The 22,635-nt window shown below is 34.0% G+C and overlaps 1 protein-coding gene across 9 annotated transcripts in view; it reads right to left on the bottom strand.

Annotated features, from left to right (window-relative positions):
- Positions 1-22,635, bottom strand: part of LOC100892914 (actin cytoskeleton-regulatory complex protein SLA1) — a 45,984-nt gene that overhangs the window by 16,719 nt on the left and 6,630 nt on the right. For 4 of the 9 annotated variants that reach the window (XM_011678190.2, XM_011678196.2, XM_011678210.2 and 1 more), the window contains 4 exons: positions 18,002-18,065; positions 10,260-10,286; positions 5,656-5,748; positions 4,899-5,126 (listed from right to left, as the gene is read on the bottom strand). In XM_011678190.2, coding sequence (XP_011676492.1) covers positions 4,899-5,126; positions 5,656-5,748; positions 10,260-10,286; positions 18,002-18,065 — 412 coding nt within the window. The remainder of the gene's footprint in view (positions 1-4,898; positions 5,127-5,655; positions 5,749-10,259; positions 10,287-18,001; positions 18,066-22,635) is intronic. The other 5 variants (XM_011678214.2, XM_011678203.2, XM_011678225.2 and 2 more) reach the window with 3 other exon arrangements.

Here is a 22,635-nt window from a genome sequence, read left to right as displayed (position 1 = left end):
CAAGACAATAATCATAAATTCATTAAAATCCCTAAGAATGTAGGTAGTGCTCTTGTTCTTCACCCAAAAGCATTGCAATTTTCTGGAGCTCAATCCACTTAAACAAGGTAACCTTTCCTTTTGAGGCCAGAAAATGCTAACAAATCATTATCTGTAACCCATCAAAGATGGTTTCACTTTCATGACTTGTATATTTAATAGGTTAACAACATAAAAACAGCTATTCCCAGTCATTCACCCATTTATCTTGCTAATCTAGTTTTACACTGGGACTGTACCAGGAAATATCTGTTAGGCTTATAAAGCCAACACAACTTTATACTAACTACTGACATAGGTAATGCAGGATCTCTCAGAAATCTCAAATAAAAAGTTACAAAAGCTTCTTGTAGACGCATTGTAAAGTGTTTAGCAGGATGCAATGCAAGTTAGAAATGTATTTTTTCTTATCAAATAAGAATTGATAAAATTCTGGAGTATTTATATAGCTTCAATGGCCATATGTAGAAATTTTTCCACGAGAAAATATTTTTGTTACACAAATATTTGACAAGAGAAATTTGCTGAACTAAAAAGGAATTTGTTATTCTCCTTCAAACACCCGAAAGTGACAATTAAACATATACTGCAGAGGGTCAATCTTAATTCAAGCAAGTTTGATATAATCGCATGATGTGATGTAAAATCTAATTCCGAATGGGAATTCCTTCAAGGATGTTATTCCATAATGTCAACTGCCTGTGTGGAAAGATTAATGATAATAATTCCTACTTTTCTAGTTCCTGATTCATATGCTGATCTTATGGACCATTCTTTTTTAACAAAATTGTAAAATATCAGAGAACAGGAAGGTACAAACTCCATGTAGTATGAAAATGAAAAGTAAACACTTCTACAATGCAAACATCTCAAGTCCTCTCAAGAAGTACTGGTATCCCCAAGTGTAAACCTTTCCATTTTGGCCGTAGTTTTTTTCCATTCTAAGGGGACACCCGGTCTGGAAGTAGCTCAACAGAGCATGGGGTGAGAGCTAGAAAGACATTCATCCATTGACGACTAAACTCTTGCAGTCCCATAGACATAACACAGGATCTACCTGGTCCCAGTATCTCATATGTTTATCAAATCATTTCATTTCACAAAGAGTTAATAGTAACACCCTTGAGGCTATCAACAGAAGATATCTTACTTGAATTTATTTATCAATATGAAGGTCAAAGTATTCCAGTATACATTTTTCTGTATACTAATTATAAAACAGACCTACATTAATTTTTGTCTTTTTGCTTTGCTGAAGTTCAGTGAGGAAGAAGTTATTTGTTAACATGTCTGACAAAACTACAGCTTTCCCATCAGGTGCTTCTCTATCAGCTCAACTTGGCTCAAACTTGAGATAATTATTGGAATGATCAATGCTTCTGAAGGAAATGGTCTCAAGGCTAAAGAGACCCATAAACATGTATATTACCCTGAATCGGATTGAGCCCTCTATCTTTAAAGTAAACTGGTACTGCCACTTGTTTGAGTGTTTTTTTTTCTAAACTGGGTACATTTTGGATGCATGAAGCACCCCTCTCTCCCCCCCCTAACTTCAATGTATAATCAGACAGAAACTAGGAATAATTCTGCAAATACTGGTCATATTTTCAGATAACAAGGCGAATGCAGGTCAAGTGCTCATTTGTTGTGACGGATGTTTGCTAGTTAATATTTTACAGAGAAATCACTAACAGCAAGAAAAGGACTAATATACAGAGAGGCTTTGGGGTAAAGTTGGTATGTATCTCCCTGAAATATCTCAACAGCACAGGAAATTCTTGAAATCAAAGTGTATCATCATCTGTTGAGAGTCCGAAGAATGTTGGTATACTCTGTGTGTGAGTAAATGCCCTTTTGGCTGTTACCAGATGATGTATACAGGTGTACATAATTATACTGTTATTCTATGCAATGACAGGAGATGATAACTCATGTTACACCTTTTTTCCATGTTTTGAATTTTTTGACACGACAAGCGGGAAAGTTGTCCACATCTATGTCACAATCCATGGACATTTTTATCGTAACCCAACATTTAACTGGTGCAACATCAATAGAATGATCCCATTCCTTTTATCAGATGAATCTCTTAGAATCTGATCATGGGGCTCATGTGATTAAATCCATTCTACAAACATCATCCATGCATGCATTCTCATTAAACCACAGCGAGCAAGATTCAATGTGATCTATTATTCTGGAGTTATTGAGAAGAGAATATCTTACGATAGATATTTTGGGTTCTTTATTCATTGTGATGATTCATCCTCACCACTCCCTCTTTCCAATTAACTAAATGTACTCTGATTTAGAAAGCTACATTGCTGAGTACTACAAAGAAATGATATTATGCACTTGCCTGGGTATAAAGCTAATGGATAACTACAGCACATCCCATTAATCATAAAATAACCTCCTCCCCCCCCCCCCTCCCTCCCTGTGCATATCGCCTGAATGAACTACCTAGACGACATGATTAGATACACCTGCAGGGATATGTGATACATTGAAAGATACGATTGAGTTATTATAGCCTGACACTTCTTCACCTCTCAAAGGATCTCTTTCACTCTAGACAATCAAAAGGTTCAGAGTTTGTCACTCAGAATGTTTCCTATCACAGCTTTGGAGATGTCAAACTACTTTTCTTTTTCTTTTTAATAAGAAAATGACTTGCTTCTAATTATTTCGCTAACAAATACAAAGATAATGCATCTCACGCATCATTTTACAGCCAACTTTTAAGTACAACAAATTCATGTCATCCCAACAGAAAGCAAAAGAAGATATGTACTGAATGTATAGATTCAAAATATCTTAAAATTACTTTCAAAACCCATTTGTAAAGCACTGTTTGGAAGATACAGTAAACATACACTGTACGTGTGACTGTGGCAATCCACCGTTTACTTCATCAGTCATACAAAGCAGAGTTAAGAATGCTCTTCTCATCAGCTATAAACATATCTGTACAGGTATTTTTAAAAAGATATGAAACTACAATATATCCTAATGAGATTCCAGAAGTATGTTGGATCATCTCCTTCTTCCCCTGTCACCATACCACCCCCTTCATCGCTCCTCCTTCTGCCCTCAGTGTTTCAGTAGAGCAAAAGATCACAAGTCAATCCTACACAAAACCTTGCACAGATCTGCAAATGGTTCCCATGGAGAGCATGTTTACACATGTAACCATGACAACGGGCTGTTTTCACTCATGTGAATGTGGCCTAGGGATCAGCCATTGACATGAGAGGCATGTTAGTGCACTTCTCCTTCAAATCAAGAACAGATGTACACACAGAAGATGAATTCTAGGAAGTAATTGTGGAAGATATATCCGTTCATGCAACATCTATAACAGAGAATCTCTTCCTTTAAATCTTGCCAGCCAAGCGGTTTTTTAAACATTTGAAATCATCTGCTGAGTAATTTGGTTGATTGTGCCTACAGTGTATCTCATTAGGACATTTCTTCTTCGAAATGAGGCAAAGCAAAATTAGCAGCTGTCCCCATGTGTTGCGATACACCGGATTGATACAAGTTATTATTCCAACTGCTATGCATAGATGTAGCTCCAAAAAGTATATACTTTAGAGCTCACAAAATAATAGATTCACAGGTTCAGAGTGAAAGTGTATGCGATGGTGGCATGAAGGTAATACTATATAATTGCAATTTTTATTTATAAAACAAAGCAATACATTATACACAGCAAATAGTGAACTTAAAGATGATAATGATTATGTAAACATTTGTTAAACATACCACTATAAAAGATACATTTTAGTGATTTTACATTGAAAATGGAGAAAGATTATGATTAATCGAATAGAGCAATACAAGATATATATTATATATATATATATATATATATATATATATATATATATATATATATATATATATATATATATATCTCATAACATGACCCTTATATAGCAATATGCGGCTGTGAAATTTCTTTCTCCACCTTCTCTTCTCATATAGATAAACTACTCATTTTTGTTTTCCTTAATAGGCTCTTGAAGCTTGTACAAATGAAAGAAATTATATTGTCAACTTGACTTTCATATCAGCATATATATCTGCAGGCTGCAGCAGTGTCTGATATAAATGTATAGATAATTGGCACATTGAAATGAATATGGAGGTGGGAAGAAATTATTCAAGGACAAAAAATAGTATAATCTTAAATACAGTTAATGCCCTTCTTGCTCACATATGATAGAGTGTAGTAGCCATCACCATGAAGAAATTTATCCAAGATATTAAAGAAATGTGCAGTCTAGGCGTACTCAAGTACTGTTACTTAGGTTTATACACATGCACAACCATCCTGTTAGAATTGAAAGAATGTCAAGTTACATTTGACCCATGATACGAACAGCAACTGAAAGCACATTTTGAAAGGTGAAGACCGCTTCAAGATTAATGTTTAGAAACAGAAAGAAACCCATCACCTTCACACTTCAATGTATCATCTACTGAGAGACAGAAGGACATTCAGCGAATGCTCTTCTCACTCTCAGCAGACCAACTGAAGAAAAGAATTTTAGAAATAATTATTTTTAAAACAGCTAAAAGGGCATTACAGCTAGGTTTTTCAGAGTTCTTCATAAAGCAATGTCCAGCTGAGCATGAAATGAGATGATGCAATTCCACAGATTGTATTTGGATCATACCAAAGAAGTCTGGTAGAGATATCAGAAAGATATAAAGATATGATTAGTACATTGATTGAAATGTTACAGAGACTGGTTACACGTTCCCATGTTAGATGAGGCAGCAGAGTCCCCAGCACAGCAAAAGAGGTGTGATTGGAAGACGAGAAGTGATATCACTCTCTGTCTACTTACATTTGTGATGGTAAGGGAGGGAATCATCCTCGTGTCTGAACGACCCGTTCTTAGATTTGGGTCTGGGGAAGGGTTGAGGGGAAGGGCTCCTGCCCCTGGAGGAGTGGATACCACCCTCAAAGCTATTTCGGGGAGATCTGGAGGAGGGTGATGTGAGAGGGGGTGCAGGGCTGCGGAGTCTCTCACTGATTGGCTCAGGCTCATCCACCTCAAAGTCTGATATCAAGACTGAAATTGGGGGGAAAAGGTTATTGCTTGGACCACTTTAACTGAGCTCAGTCGGTTTGATTCAGTAAGGCTGAAGAGACCAAGATATATTGAAGCCCCATACATTCTGTATATTATATCTGTAGAGCCTGGAACAAAAAATGTGACCGTGCCTTGAATCATGCAAAAGTCTGTAAACTGGGATCCTCAGTTTACTTACTGCTGTGCCACGTTACAATAAAATAAGCACAAATATGCATTTCATGATTTCTTTTGTCATGCTTCATGGTTATGATTTCAAATTCAAACTTCAAAGCCAAATTAAAATCAAATGAATTTTTCATGCAATCAACACAAGAATACACAAAAGCTTAAATAAAAATAGAATTTGTGGAAACAAATGCCTCTTTCTCATATGTTGTTCTCCATGCTTAAAATGTTGTGGAAGTAAAACATAAGATAAAGTATCAATCATCATTTTTTCAGAGAAATAAATTAGGATAATTGTTTTTTTAAGAACTAACGCTTCTAGGCCAATGACATGACTTACTTTTCTGACGTTGCTGATTTGTAATGTGCTGAGGGGCTGGGGGTGGGGGCTCCTTGGGGACGTCCACTCCGAGAGCTTGGCCCAATACATGGGCTGTACCGATGTAGCAATCACAGGATGATTCATAATGAGGTGAGGCAATGGTGAGGAACAGACATGAATAGAATACAAAAGAAATGTGGAAAATGATTAATGAATGGTCAGCATTTGTACATGTAGTTGATTTTTTACTTGCTATTTGATGGAAAAGAACTATTGTAAATCATGATGCATGCCAATCGGTATACCTGAATTTCTGTTTCCATACCAAAGAAAATGAGGGGTTTGTCAGAACCAACACTATTATAAAACTTAAATAACTTGAGAAAAGAAGATCATCCTACTATGAAGTGAAATTTTGATGCATTTTGCACGAAACACAGTCTGCTAAAAATTTTGATTTGGTAAAGTGCAGAAATCTTGAAATTAAACACACATTTGCATGTTTGATGAAGTCTTTGGGGATATTTGTTCATTTCTGTATGTACAACGCAACAAGGCAACAATTACAATTGATTTTTTTTTTCTTTAAAGAGCCTACAAGGTATTGCTGCATGAAATTCCATTTTGAAATTCATCAAAACATGGTGCGTAACAACATCTTTTGAGATATTTTTTTAATCGTATCACATTCAAACATATTAGCATTGAATAAAAAGACATACTGAAGAAAAGCAAAACAAACATGCACATTAAAAACAATAGTAGCTTGGAACATTAGACAAATAAACGCTACAAAGAAACAGACTTCAAGCTTTTTGTAGATTTTCATTAATTAGCACAAACATGTGAATTCAAACATTAAAAAATAGGAAACCACAGTTTTACACATCTGCTATTAAGGATTGTTTCGAACTGTTATACATGTTCATGCATGCGGCCGGAAAAAAAAAATCATTTACAAAATGACATTTAAAGAGAAGGTTGAGTTCTGGGAAGAGGTGAACAATAATTTGTGAGTGTAATCATTGTTAATTATGCAAGCGTGGAAGAACATCAGAGAAAGCAAATGCGCCCGGTTGAAAAGCATGGCTCTTCAAATGCTTTCATATTCTAAATATGGCATGTAACAACATAACAATCAGGACAGATTTTTATGCCACATGTTTGTGTAGCCCCCTATACATCATATTACATCTTTCTGTGTACAGTGCTTTTATGAAGACTGGGTCAAATTTCTTATCATTTTGATGATTCCAGAACCTTGCAGTAAGCACCAATACTTATATGCTAGATGATCAACCTTTTCACAATGCAATTGCATGACCAGAACTCAACTTTATCTTTAAGTAAATTTATCAAGCAATGGTTACAAAATTATTTCATGACAATCCATTTTTTTCTTCTCAAATTGCTCATATAAGTAGTTTTAGTACAATGCATATAAACATGAAAGATAGTCAACAAATTGAACTGGGGCTGTTGAAATGACCTCAATTTGTAATTGGAGAAGAACATTTTTAAATCATGATGAAATTACATCAATTAATTACATCTATAAATAATATCTTGTCAAACAATCTTTCAAACAAAATACATTTACTTTTGTAATTCTATCCTAAAACCCGCAGAAAAAACAACATACACAAAGACACGCTCAACCCAAGTTAATAACAGCATGACTGATTTAAGAGAAGTGCATTCAATATTATCGGCTATTAACAGTGTGATGATGTCAATGCAAATTGAGGGTGAAAATCCATAATAAAATCATTAATACCAGATACCACTGCAATCCCTGTCCAGTGGAAGTGCATTGAATACCGGTACTCAATAACATGCACTTAAAATAGAACACTCTGAAAGCACGTACTTCAGATGATTTTGAACCCATTAATGCATTATACACAGCATGACCTGCTAACTCTATGAAACAAATATCCTTGTTTCTCTCAGCAGTCGATACAATGCATTTGTGGAAAGCTAAATTGACATTGTATTCCTCTTAGATTTGGTTAAGAATCTATCGGTAATGTACAAGTACAAGGGCTAATGAGTGATTATCCAAGTACCTCCCAAAATGGCCGGGATGAAATTATTAATCAAAGAACTATGTAAACAGTTGAAATTTGTTTCAGACTGAGAGAATAATTTCTGCATTATTGGACAACGCTGATCTGGATTAGATGATAATTATGATGGGAACATGACTAATGTTATTGTTTCATATAACCAATTCATATTCAGAATTTTCTAGAATAGTAGAATTATGCATTATTATATGATTCAGAATTTGGGAAATTACTACTACTTCATAAAATAATGTATACTCTTCCATCTACAGAAATAGATTATGTATTCATTTATACAGAGAAAAAAAATTATCATCAAGACATCAAGTGGAATTTATGACAGTTTTATTCCTTACTGGTGTCATTTTACAGAAATGTTATAACAGCATCACATCATCCTGCAACTATATAACCTTTACTTGAAATGGACCTCCACCAATCGCTCTGGTCAACTGACCTAAATGTCTGAAATTGACCGGTTATTACTACAACCAACTATCTAGTGTCATACATTCTGAATGCACTTGAACTCATAATCAGTCAAAATGTAAATGTTTACCACTGGTCACTTTGGAAAACTGCGGTCTAGAAATATGAATACATTTGAATACGGGTCACTTCTCCACCTGTATAAAGAAAATATATGCCTTTTGCAGGAAAGTTGTATGCTGGCTGGCTCGACAGACTATGAACCCTGCACTTTTGAAAATTAACAGTGTATTCATTCTAGCACAACAAATGTCTTTTCGCTTACTCATTCATTGAAGCATTCAGAGTCTGTCACCACTGAAAATATTGCTTTGCCAAAAATAAATGAGGCAAGGACAAAATCTTTAAGGGCCTATTCGCATGAATTCACATCTCCCCAAGAAGAAAAAATCTGCCCAATTTTCAGATATGCCAATAATGATACATAGTCTCCCCCCCCCCCCCCCCCCCCATAAAAAAAAATAATCATATGAATCTGTCTGATTAAATATTACATTTTGCAAGTAGTAATATATGAATCTCTACCAAAAGTACATCATGCACTGCAAAAATGAATCAATAAATCAACCAAAAAAAAAACACACACCAAAGAAACCAAGCAAAAAACTGCCACAATGTATGCAAAGCGTCTTGTACCCAATGATGTTTTCTTATATATCTGACCCTTTCAACACCACAGCATAACAATAGTCTTTTCTGGTATTAAAGGTACTAATTAATATCATTTGTGTGAGAACCAAGATGCAAAATTGTGCATGAATTTGTAAAAATGAAAGTGGTAAGATTTAGTCAACATATCAAAGTTAACTGGCGTTTAAAGAGCAGTTTGTCTCTTTCCTTTTCTTGGTTTCAAGTGCTTTTAAAAACTTTAATAGAAAATCAAGAATAACCTACCAATTCCTTTAAAGAAGTATTTCATTAGGTGTTTTGTTTTCATCATTATATCAAAGTTACCACAACATGATTTTTTGTTCATAGCCAGAAATGTGAAATGGTAATCTAGATATTAAAAAGATAGGCCAATAACCCCAAAATATGAATGTGAAGTTTATGAAAATATGATATTGTCCATTGAGAGCAAGAAAGGCATTAACTCTATATAAAAGTATTACTGCCCTTCTGGCTCTCAACAGATGAACTGCTGAAATCCATTACCTGATATACAACAGCTTTCACTGAGGAACCTATCTCTTTCCTGCTTATATTCATGTATAAACTCGCTTATTTCTTAAATCAAAATAAATATCAAAGGATCACCTTTTTTTAAAGGCAAACAGACTAAACTCAATTCAACATAGCAAAATGGAATACGGTAGTAAATAAACACAAAATTACTTATTACCCATATATCTCATTCTTCAATCGCTTAAAGTACCCTTGATTGCAGTTCTTTATATCAGCATTACTTCTAATACTTATCAAAGAAAACAATATCCATTTGGAGAGATTTCTTGATGTTAATGCTGTAAAATTAAAATCTTCAGTCGACAAAAGAATATAAGACTTGGATTTTAATAACAATATATGTATACTGGTACTATGTAACCTGGTCTCAAGTTGTAATGTTGGTACATTTTTGTTGGTTTTATTGTTAAATTGAACAATGATAGTGCCTTCTGACTATTAGTCATGTGGGCTAACATAACTACACATTGTGCCTCATTAAGATATGAACATTGTACATGTAAATGAAGAACTATTTCCTTATGATGGTTCAGAGTGAGATTAAAGATGACTCTAATCTCTAAAAGTCCCAACCATGTGCATGTATATGTAACTCTTTTCTACATTGATGACTTGGAAAGTACGCTTCACTTTATACAGAGATGAACTCCTGCTGAAGAAAACCCAGTGCAAATCAATATTGCAACCATATTAACACAAAGCTTAATTATATTTCACATCATGCAGCAAAAAACTATCAAAAATGCAACAAGTTTTCAAACATGCGAGAGTAATGAAATACAGAAGAAGTCATGCAGCATGCTGAGTATTAAATGGTTTATTACAGAAAGAGCCACACCAAAAAAAGTTCAAAAGAATAAAAGAGAAACTTTACAGTACCTGGACAGCTCTGAGATAGTGTTAGTCCTTAAATAAATGGGAAAAAAGATCAAGGAAGATTTTCATTAGTCAGCAGTCATTTCAAAGAATTAGAAAAGAATCAGGGAGTCATCACAACTGAAAGGAATATATTAGACACACCCTCTTCTTCAAGTCGTACATTCTAGAAATAAAAGAACATATCATTTATTTAAAACATTATTCCCGGTAGTCCATATTCTACTAATTCAGTATGTAAAATCTGACCTTTGTTCTCAAATCATGTTTAACAAATAGGAAAGCCTGGACCTCAGACTACCTCAATCCCTTTGTTGAACCTGATTTGGTTCAAAGTCTAAACCCAGCTACCGGTGTCAGTACATTTTAGCGGAATACCGACCATGGAGTTGTCTATTCATGGCAGATGGTGATCAGTTATTGATAATTTTTGAGGAACAAACCTGTGAAAGCAGAATGAATGAAATCAGATTTGTTCTTGTGATGACGAAAAATTCAATGATCAGTTTCTGACAAAAGCTATAAACAAAAACAGATTATTTAATACTAGTATTAAGAAATAACTAATAAACGGAAGGTTTAGAAGTATTCTTTTGGCCAATCGATTAAATTTAGACATGACTGTGCCCCTAAAAAAGGAACGATCTCTAAGATGTGCCTCCCAGTTGTGCATCCCGGATTATCTGACTGCACGGTGGATGGGAGCTAGATGCAGACACCCTGGCCCCAAGGTCCATGGATCTATACACATGAGCTCCTATATATGGAAATGATGATAGGTCTACACAAAAGAGAGCAGGTAGTGCTCTAGTAGTGGTGAGACCCATCCCTTCTGTTAGGTGGTGGTACATTCTGTTGTTCCCCACTCCAAACCTAGATCAATGAATTTTAAGGTCAAATCAATGTAATGGTGTCTTCATTGTCTCATAGAACCTTTGCAACATCAAATACATGCACTGATGTATGTTACATTATAAGTACAGTTTGTATATTGAAGTACACATCACATAGATGTATGCATAGTATGGGTGACAGCTGAAATACAGGTCTATCTACAATGTGAGCGTATGTGACTGCTTAGAGCCAAAAGGACGTTCTATATGACAAAGCTCCTTCTGACTCTCAAAAGACAGTGTTCACAAGTGTCACCTGTCATAGTCTTTTCATGGGACCTATACACATCACAATTATACTGTATATGTACGTGTATGTGTATGGGGAAGAGTACAAGTATACCCTTTCTCTACAAAATTTAACATTTTGTGTTTGTAAAATATTGTATATTAAATGAAAAAGAATATGAAACACTGTTTTTGAAAAAGGACACACATGCAGTGCTTATCTTAAAGAGTGTGCTGGATACCTCTAAAAACAGAGGGCCTTGAATTGCATACATATTCATAAATTTGTAAGCAGTTAAAGATTGTCCAATATTATGGTACCCTATGCTTTGACACTTTTGCAATACCGTTTATTATGACCACCGATGATGATGCCTAAATAAATGTAGTTAGCCATTCCTCTTTGAGATGGCACTCCTCCTATCATGTGTACATGTATTCAAGCTTCCTCTATCGTTTGTGTTTAGATAATGATCTTTAATTACTGTCAAAGGCATTCTTCTGCTTCCCAGAAACATGAGATTTGTTCTGTTGATTTTTGCCATGAGTTTAAACATTTCTTTCCTTAAGGTACCGAACATTACGTAAGGTTTGTTATGTAACTACATGTAAACTATTTAACTACATGCAATCAGCACAAGCAAAATAGTTCCATGTAAACCTCATATGTACATGTAAATAACAGAGTACAGGGCTTTACATACATATCTGACAACCAATATAAAATCAGTATTTCAATGTGAATGAATGCATATAATTCAGTTTTTTGGGTACACCCTCACAAGTTAAAGGTAATAGAATGTTACCAACTATTTAGTGACAATTTCTTTTTACTTGGTTAACTATTTGGTGAAAATATCTTTTACTTGGTTAATCTAAATGATCTCAGACAAAAAAAAAGATAATCAACTACTTTCAAACATTGTGGAAAGCTGTACACATGTGAAGTCTCTCTCTGATCAGACAAATATGTTTTTATCTATAAATACAGAGTTCTCCTTTAAATAAAGGGTTCCCCTATGGGCATTCACATTTAGTGTTTATTTAAAGAATTATCCAAACCTTATCTACAGAACTTAATTGAGTTTATCTACTGTAACACAATCAAATCATCAATGAAGGATAAATCCGAAATATCAATACTAAAAACATTATTTCTCAATATTCCAAGGCATTACAGACCAATTTTAGGATTCTGTTCTTTGCTCAAAGTAAAGGGTACATGAATACTTTTTTTGATGTGAAAAAAAGGGTAAAAATATATTAAACCCATTTGAATTATACGGACTCAATGCATTACATTTAGAAAGCTAGAAATAGTAAATATGCATTTGAATTTAAAATTCCACTCGACACATCAATAAGAGTCCTTCAGAATAAGTCTTCAGTCCTTATGTCAAATGCCTACTACAGCATAATATTTTCTCTCCTTTGAGTTATCAATGTAGGTTATGTATTAAAATAAGTTTTCACAGATAATAATGATATAGGCTTACATTCAGCTCTGTAAGAAAAATAATGATACTATAATTACCACACAAGTACTGATTAACAGAACCTGTTTAACACATATTATGATGTGCTTATATCATACATCTTGGCATGTACGAATATAAGGAGAGGACATATACAGTATGGGCTGACTGGTCTCCCAATGATTTCTTTCACTATTTCTTCATTTTTCAATGAAATGAAAATAATGCGAATGGTCCCACCCATTTTATTGACATAGGAAATTATATTTGCTCAGAGAGAGGTTGTAAAACGTGAGAGAATTCTCACCCAAACCGGATTGATGATTTAAAAGCTTTTGCATGACTCTGAATATTTCAACATTTCGAACACTGTTGTAATCTGTGAAGAAAACACAGCCTGAATTAAAATAAACTGTACCTTTAATCAGGGGCAGTCCAGTATTTTTTAATGGGGGGGGGGGGGGTAGGGCACAATTCTGACAATGAAGTTTCTGACAAACAAAAATTTAGGTCTTGGTAAAATATTTTCCTCGATGAGCGTAAGGAAAGTGCCTTTTGGGGTAACAATTTTTAAAAGGGGGAGGGGCACATTTTCAAGCTTGTATAGTAACAGTAATCTACATTGGTTATGAAAGCAAATGGTGCAAGGGTTGGTTTTGCAACCTCCCCCACCCCAGTCTGCTGTTGCTTTCAATGCTCCATTCATTAAACTAATATTATTCTGTGTCCACTCAGTTGGTAGAAAAGGTATGTTATACACCAATAGGTCAAGGAGAGAGAAAATAAAAGTCCATTCAAATAGCTGCTATGGTCAAACATTAACAAAATTTACTTGTATAGTAATATTGTTTAAGTTTTTTGTTCTTCTGAAGTTTGAGAATAATAAAGAGGGTCAATGCTACGACAAACATGCAATTCATCAAATCAATTCCATAAATTCATCACAGTTGTTTTCATAAATAGATGTATACTGCATTTGTTTCATTTTTGATGTTTTTCATTCCTTTTCCCATTAAATTTCAGCCATTTAAGAAATTGTGTTCGTTTCTTTTATACAAATATTTGTGAGTAATCTAATGTTCAACTTTGTATTTGACAAAACATATAACTGTGATACACAGGTTTTTAGGTTTTAATAATAATTTGTACTAACTTGCTAAAAACTACGTTAACAAAGATTTGCAGAGAGTAAACTCCACAAGGAAATACCTTCTACATGTATATCAGATGTTCCATCCAGATTTAATAAGAGTAATTTTGTACTCCCACATGAATGTAATGTTCTATTTCAGTGATATCCATTGAACTCTAGGTATTTCCATTAAATTCCATTAAAAGCCAATTCCATTAAACCAATTTACGATTCAATGCATTTAAATCAGATTGAGAACGCAGCAGAAATGAATGTCCATTGTGCTCACTCTTTTCATAAATAATATTCCTCAGTGAGGCACAATTTTTAAATCTATTGATCCGTTATATTCAATCTCGCAACCACTTATGCTCCTGTCCAAACAATTAACCTGCTAGTTTCATTTCAAGACAGTGAGGTAGGCCCTCTACCAGTTTGCTGGTAATTTCAATGAAAATATTTTGTTTGTTTATCCAATACTTATATAAACTGTGTTGACGTTTATTAAGATTAGTTTCTCATGTCAATCGTTGAAAAAGATCAAGGGTAAACATCTGAAGTATAAGCTACACAAACGATTCCACAGCATGGATGTTGGCTATAATCTACAGACACATTTACATGTACTTCATGATCATCTAAATTCAGTTCAATGGGGATTTCAGACTGGGAGGAGCTTGTATCAATAATTTCTTTGCGGTCTCTTTCCAATAAAAATGATTTTGTATGATAAAAAGGTTTGACCTCAGTCTAGTCACCTCATCATGTAAAATTTCTGAAGAAAGCTGCAATGGCATACTCTAGTTTGGTCAATGCGAAATGGGCAAAATGACTGAAGTTTGAATGCATGTGCTTTAAAATTTGTCATCCTACTTCTGATGAGAAAAATGAAACTTGAATCAAGATCTCAAATTTGTGTTTATTCTGGGTGTTCTCAAACAAGTAAGATTCAATTTGCAGTTTCTTGGCCTACCACTGTGTAAGTCTAGTTTCCTCAATATAGTACTTGCTATTATTATTTCTTTTCCCCAACACATGTTCCAAAAGTAACACAACAACAAAATGTAATCCTGCAAGTAATTGTATCTCCTTCTTAATCATGAAATACTCAATTCTTCTCCATTTTCAGGATGAATTACACACATTAAGTTTTACATGTATTTTCTATACACTTTCAGAGATTCTACACATAATTCAATTAATGTGAGATTTTCCAGCAGCTATCAGAACTTTACTTTAACCCTAAGATAAATGTTAAGCACACTCACAATATGAAGAAAAAAATGATTTAAGCAGCTATCTGGGATTACCGGTAACTACAAAGGTAGAAAATGAACAATTGATACCTCGAAAAATGATTAAAATCTTGAGGCTCCAGCAAGCAATGCTTTGATTCATCATAACCCCAGCCAGGCCTATAAAGTTAAGATCCAGTTAACCAGTGAAAAAAATACTCAGGAGCCATGAGCGAATTAGCTCTTGAAAAGCTACAAATAGCTCTGATAATCTGAAAAAAAGCTCTGATAATGTAACAATAATATACCACACCAAATCTTAAGAGTTTCTTCTAACAGAAAAGTACACTGTAATTGACCCATGAACTATATATTGAGTTTTCCCGTTCCTATAGGCTTAATACAGAACCCAGCCCGTTCTAGAAGGAATGGGTTAAACCCACATCTTTCCGACACCGGAAGAAAAACAATTTATTTAGTGTACATTCGCATTGGTGTTCAGACCGACCAAATTTTGGAAGAGGGCAACTGTTTGCTTCATTTCTATTGGTGTACATCAAGCATGGCAGAGCAAACAATGGCAGAAGACTACCAAAAAAGAAGCTTTTTTGTTTTGTTTATTTCATTGCACTGTTATTTCTCCTTCTTTAGAAATGGATTCATGGTTGACTGACCATGCTGGGTTACACTGTACACATAAAGGTATTAGAGTAGTAATAATGCAATCATGTGATATGGGGAGCTAGCTAGCTTCCTGCAAGGCTTTTGAATACCTCATGGAATTCTGAAAGATATTTATAGATAGAAAGATATTTAGCTGGTAACTACAGTATTTGATTCACTGTATGTCTCATTATTTGGTGTTTTTATTACATCTAACTTTGTGATTATTTCAAAGTCATGGGAGCCATAGCATTTGTAGTGGTCACACTAGCAAAGTTAATAGTAAATTAAATAGTGATACTAAACAAAAGTTGTTTAGCTATACCAAAGTAAATGAATATCTTTTTTCAGTTTGAATATTGTTTAGCAAACTGTTGAATAACAAACTTTGCATAGCGAATCAGAGGTTTGAGCATCAACACAGGGTCTACAAAACCTTAATGAAGAATCAGGTGCCATTTTTAATTTATACAGTGTACTATTACACATTATCTTTATCTAGCAATGAAAATTTACGTTATTTCAAATTGATTGATATTTTTTAACAAATACAACAACCATTATATATATCAACTAACTATATTGTTATTGTACGCCAAGATAAATATACACCCTTTGAATCTCAGTGTTATGAATAATTCTAAAAATTGCTCTTTGAATAGAGCAAATTTAAATTGTTTTGTTTAATAAATTGATACCTTCATGGCTAAGATGAACTGACATGAAAAAAATATTTTACAGAGATAAAAAAATGTACATTTTTCAATCTTCGTTATTTGCATTTGAATGTGCCCCCCCCCCCCCCCCCCCGCCCCAGATGAACAAAGAAATTGAATACAATAGTAGCTGCACCCATCAGACTATTGTAAGGTTGTTTAGAAGAATGTGATTTTCAAGGTGAAATTCACCCTGACATGAAGGTGGTTTTAATAGAAGCAGAAAAAAAATCAAATAAGAAAGCTGAAAATTAAGGACAAAACATCATTCTAAAAACGACTGTTATTGCATTTGTATCATTACTGATTTTGAATTATAGGCCTACTGTGTCCCACTGTCCCATAACATTACCAACATGTAAATGTATGTATGCATGTATGTATGTATGTATGTATGTATGTATGTATGTATATATATGTATGTATAGGTATAGGAGGTGTGTACTGACAAGTCCAGGTGTTTTTTTTTTATCAATAAAAATAGACATTATATGACAATGCATTACCATTTCAGTACCAGACCATTCCTAACACAGAAACAAACAAATTTCCATTTTTCAGATTCTAACTAAGAGAGAGGAAAGAGCTAGGGATTAAGAATTAGAGAGCAAAGAAGGGAGTTTGAAAATCAGAGAAAAAACAACCACATCCAATCAAATTCTTTTTCTTAAAATAAGTTTTCAAACAGGTTATATTAAGAAGGAAAAGAAAGAATTAATTTTAGTTTCTGCCGACTCCGTCAGTTAAACAAAATCAATCCTCATATTGTCGCTGTTTTCACGAAGTGACGGTAGTGAGAAAAAAATTGCATTCACTTTGCGTTACGATTTTCCTCACTACCGTCACTTCATGAAGTGTAGTGTATTCCAATGACAATAATCGTAACATTGAAAGATAAGAATAAGGTATTAGAGTACATATTATTAAACCAATCAACAAATGGTTAGATGGAGTCATCATTCATATAAAGAGAAATGTCATATTACTTTCATATCAGAATATATATGTACCATATTTGGACTTGGTTCAGAAAAGAAAAGAAATTGAAATGAAATTAATGAAGCACACTGAAAATGATCATAAAACTAATGATATCAAGGTATCTAATCAGCAACCAATCAACAAAGATTAAATGGTTTGATCATTAATCATACCACAGGAAAAGTGGTCATATTTTCCATTATTAGAAAGAATGGGTAGGGCATTTTACAATCATAATAACATACAAATTTGGGATATAAAAAGGAAATTCAATGAAACTAATGGAGCATACTCTAGTTTATGAGAGATTAAGACTTGATAGTTGGGTATAAATTGTCCATTGAAAAAGCAGAATGGCATAAGCTCCATGAAGAGAGCAATGCCCTTTCCGCTCTAAACAGAAACAAATTATGGATATTTACCTGGTAATGGTTTGACACGTTGATGAAGTTCGGACAAGGCTTGCAGATGAATGTCATGCTCCCTCTACAATTTAGAAAAAGTAATTGACAAGATTTATAATAACATCCAGGGTTGTCCGTCACATTAGTCAGGTTTTACTCTCTAGATCAGTTTCTATAACTAATTTGAGGAGAGATATTATAGTTTTGCTTTCTGAAACATGATAGTTAAGATTGATTATCAACTTATCAAGTGGTATTGAATTACATAATTGTAAATGAGATTGCCATTACAACATTGTCTGCTGAGTGCCAGAAGGGCATTAACTCAGATCTCTTTCTTTACAGAGAGTTGTCACCATTCTGGATTTCAACAGACATACCCTGCCAGCGTTCAGACTATCAACATTTATCATATAGCTATGTGCGTCTAGCTATACTATATAATGCGTCTAGCTAAATAATGCGTCTAGCTATACGATAAGTAATTAAATGTTGTCTTCTCTGAACGTTGTATAAAGAAATGTCATCATCATAAAAAAATAGCAAAATGCCTGTTGAGCATCGTTTCAAAACTCGATAAAGAATCAGGGTCTCACTCCAGCCTGAATGTAATATCCTATGAAAATCATATAACTGGGCTGGGCGAGGTCATATTAACAGACCTCCTCAAAATTAGTTTCTTTATACAACATTTCTCAAAATGATGTTCTTTCCTAGTCTGTACGCTCCATTCGCTTTACGATGATTCAATAGACATTTCTAGATTTCTTTATAAGAGTTTTCTATAAATTTCTCATTGTCTTAACAGGCTGAAAATGTATTGTTTCTGGTTTATTTTATTTCAAGAGCTGGGCATTGTTTCACAAACCATCATAACTACAAGTTCATCAACATCACCTTGAAATGAATGTCACATGTTAAATAGGATGTTGGCGGACTTGTATTCATGATGGTTTCCTGAAACTGTGCCTTGTATTCCATTCAGCTTGAATAGTACACAAACGTCATATAAAAAATGGAAGTATTGGAAATATTTCACTGCATGAAAAAAGTAAGGAATAATCCAGGAAGTGATACATGTATAAGCCCCACAATTATTAATAGAATTAGAAAATTCACACTGTCTTCTAAAATTCCAAGTATTTCAAGTGCACCACATACCTTTCATTTACGACATACAATAATACGCAAAGACATTAAAGGTGTTGGAATTTATGTTGATAAGGAACCTGAATTACTGAAGTGTCATAATCTCTCTATGAACTTCTTGATGAAGTGTAATAAATTGGAAAGAATCTGCAGTAATAACAAAAAAATGGTTGAAAAACGCTGTTCTTATGCTTCATAACTTTAGCTCTGGAAGTTCCATTGTAACGAGGAATGTATTATTAACGGTTATAAAAACTGAAGTTGATAGATTTGTGATTTAATCTCTATCATCAATACAAGAAAGCTGAATATCAAGTGTATTATATGATACACTTAATTCCTTTGCAAGTCTTTCTTTAAGCACATTATGTATCGGATATATCAAATCAAAAATTCATTTGAAACATGCAATGGTATGCATACAAGTCAAGTGTAATCAACATCACCATCTATCACAACTTTTTTTAAAGCAGGAAGACAAAGAGATTCTTGATTTGGATGGCAAAAACATTACATAGTCCATATACATGAAAGGGAGTTCTATTAATCACTCTGTAGAGGTGTTAACAGACATTCTGAGACCCATTTATAATCCTGGACACAGACCTTGGCCCACATTCATGAAACCTTTACTAGTCTAGCTGTCAACAAGTTACATAGTCTGTAGACAGTCAGTTGACATCATGGTTTAGTATCCGTTGACACTCTTCTGTCTCCAAACTGATGATATGACAGGTTTGCCTGAACGTCATAAATGTCTGAATTTAGGTTTAATTGCTCATTCACAAAAGTGCTCTGGAACAATTTTTAAAGTTGTGAACGTCCACCTATTTGAGCATATATTCATCTCAAGTTCAAGACAATACAACCATCCACTATATATGTATCAGGAGGTTGAGCAACTTGGTGATTAATACAATTCTATTGTTAGTAATTAGGGCTCTACTGCATAACAGTTACTGAATACAAAATGTTCAAAATAGGCAAACAAATCAAGCACAACCTCTTAAAATGGATCCTATCGTGCTGATTGGCTAATTAAATGGGAAAGATCCAACACTGATAGCATTTTTCTATGAAAGGGAAGAAGAAAAACCAGGATTACAGGTAGTGGAATCACCAAAAATTTGAACAAAATCGCACAAACAATATGAAAGTTATAAAGCTTTAAAATTTGTAATCATTTTACGTATGGGAATTACAAACTGGCTAAATTGGTAATGTCACTATGATTTAGTGCTGGACAACTTTCTCCATTTTCCCCAACACCCAACACACAAAATGACTTAACTGTTTTTAATTATTAAATATTCATTACTCAGGGAGTAGTTTTACTTTTTGGAGAACAAGAGAAAGAGCTAAGGAGAAGACAAAAATCAATGATATTTTAGTTAATGACAAACCAAGGAAAGGTTTCTATCATTTGTCAGGATTGTTTCAAACATGTGCCATTCTGTTTCTCTTATTTTTCTCTCACACAAAGGTTGGGTGATGAAGGTATCTAGTATTAGCAGTAAGACCCTATAGTATTTGGGTTAGTTTACTATACAAGATCCAGTATCCACAACAATACATATAAACATGCACTATGGTCTACTATTTCAAGTTTCACAAGGAATGATATGAGACATAAAACATTATAGAATGACACATGCATTATTATGAAATCGTGAATACTGAAAACAGTAAAAGGAATAAGAATGGAGCATTGGTGAATTTCCAAAATGACACAAATGATTTGTTAACAGACAATGAACAATAATGAAACTGTGAAATTCAAGGTATGGACCTTTCTTTTTTTACTCTCTACACAGGACATATAAAGAAAACTCAAAATAATCTTGCTATTTAATTTTTTTAAAGTCAATCATACTGTAGGTTCTTTAGAATGTTGTTTGGTTAATTATCATTCTAGACTATAGAGAAAACATACACACATAAATATTTTTGTTCCCATAAACTTTACCCTCTGGGTAACTCATTTCTTGAAGTCGCACAAAAGCTGTTGGCTGAACTCGCTTGTAATTTTAAGTAAGATCCCATATGGGGTTCAAAAGCAAGTAATAATCTAATCATTTGGATGAAAACACCAGCCAACTCGGCACAGATGGAACATCTCAAATCACCATGGTAACTGTCATCAGTGGAAGATGTCATAAGAGGACAAATCCTTAATTGATGTTACACCAGGTCTGAACGATCTCTTTGGTCTGATAAACACTGTTACATGTAAAGGGGAAGTCCATCCTGACATTCGGTGGGTTTTAATCAAAGTAGACAAATATCAAGGTTTGAGCAAAATCTGACATCAATAACACAATTATGAATTTCTGAGTTAAAATCTTTCAAGTTGGCCAATCTTTGACATGTCATACAAAGTCCTCTCCCATTTGCTCTGTGCAGACATTTTCATATATTTCCATAGTCTTATTTGATAATGGAGGGATATTTTTCCAAAAAGGGGTTGTGTAGTATTTATTAGTTAAGCATATGTGCAATATTATATCTTAAAGGGACGTGTATGGTGTATGGTCAAATATTTTCTTTGGAGAAAATAAAAATTTTGTGGTAATTTTTTTGGACAGAGCTGATAACAGAAGGCCTACCATGATACCTCACAAGGTTTCTAATTTGTGTTTAATTGATTAGAACTTCATAACTTCCTTAAATTTTATCAGATTTTGCACAAACTTTCAGTCATCTGTTTCTCAATGTATTTCGTTGCAGGGTGGACTTGCCTTTAAACAGTTCTTGGAGACACCTACTGTACCTTTAATCATAAATTCGTACTCTTACAGAGCCCCCGGAATATCAATGTTTAACAGTTTACTCATTACATTTCCCCCACCCCCCCCCCCCCACCCCCACCCATTAATGTGGAGCACCAATTATGCTCTTCTGTCTCCACTACCGTACTTGAATATTACAGTAGGGGGATACTGATTTGTAAAATGAGTGAAGATTGCCTTGACATTTCTTCTACACAAATATATCCCTTGGTATAATTTGTTTTGAAATTTGGTTGCAGTTAAACATTTCAACTTACTTCTTTTTATTAAAGATCCTTCTCTCTTTTCTTTCCCTTTTTGCCCTCCCCCGCCCCTAGATGTAATTGTTTCAAAATACTTGTATACTGGCATATCAAATCATCCTCTGGTTCCTCTGCTGTTACTTCCTCAATAGTTACTGTTATTTTTTGTCCTACTCTGGAAAATTAAATTGACACTTCACATACCTAGGTTAACATGCACTAGGTCAGTATATATATTCCACATGCATAAAATACAATTAAACACCAATCATATTAAATTAGTACAGAAGACCACTAAATCCAAAATTTATCATAACAAAGACTGAATGCACACAAGTATAACAAGCACATGCAGGAACATGCCATTTCTATTTTGAGGGTCTATCAAACATAAGAACATTCAACTTACATTGTAATTTTGCTGACTATAAATTTATTTGTAAAGCTGTACGTCTCCAACCTCTATCTTTGT

The sequence above is a fragment of the Strongylocentrotus purpuratus genome, unplaced genomic scaffold, assembly GCF_000002235.5.
Source record: "Strongylocentrotus purpuratus isolate Spur 01 unplaced genomic scaffold, Spur_5.0 spur5_scaffold_6, whole genome shotgun sequence".
NCBI lineage: Eukaryota > Metazoa > Echinodermata > Echinoidea > Camarodonta > Strongylocentrotidae > Strongylocentrotus > Strongylocentrotus purpuratus.
Note: the sequence above shows the minus strand (reverse complement) of the source record. Positions and strands in the feature narration are given on the sequence as shown.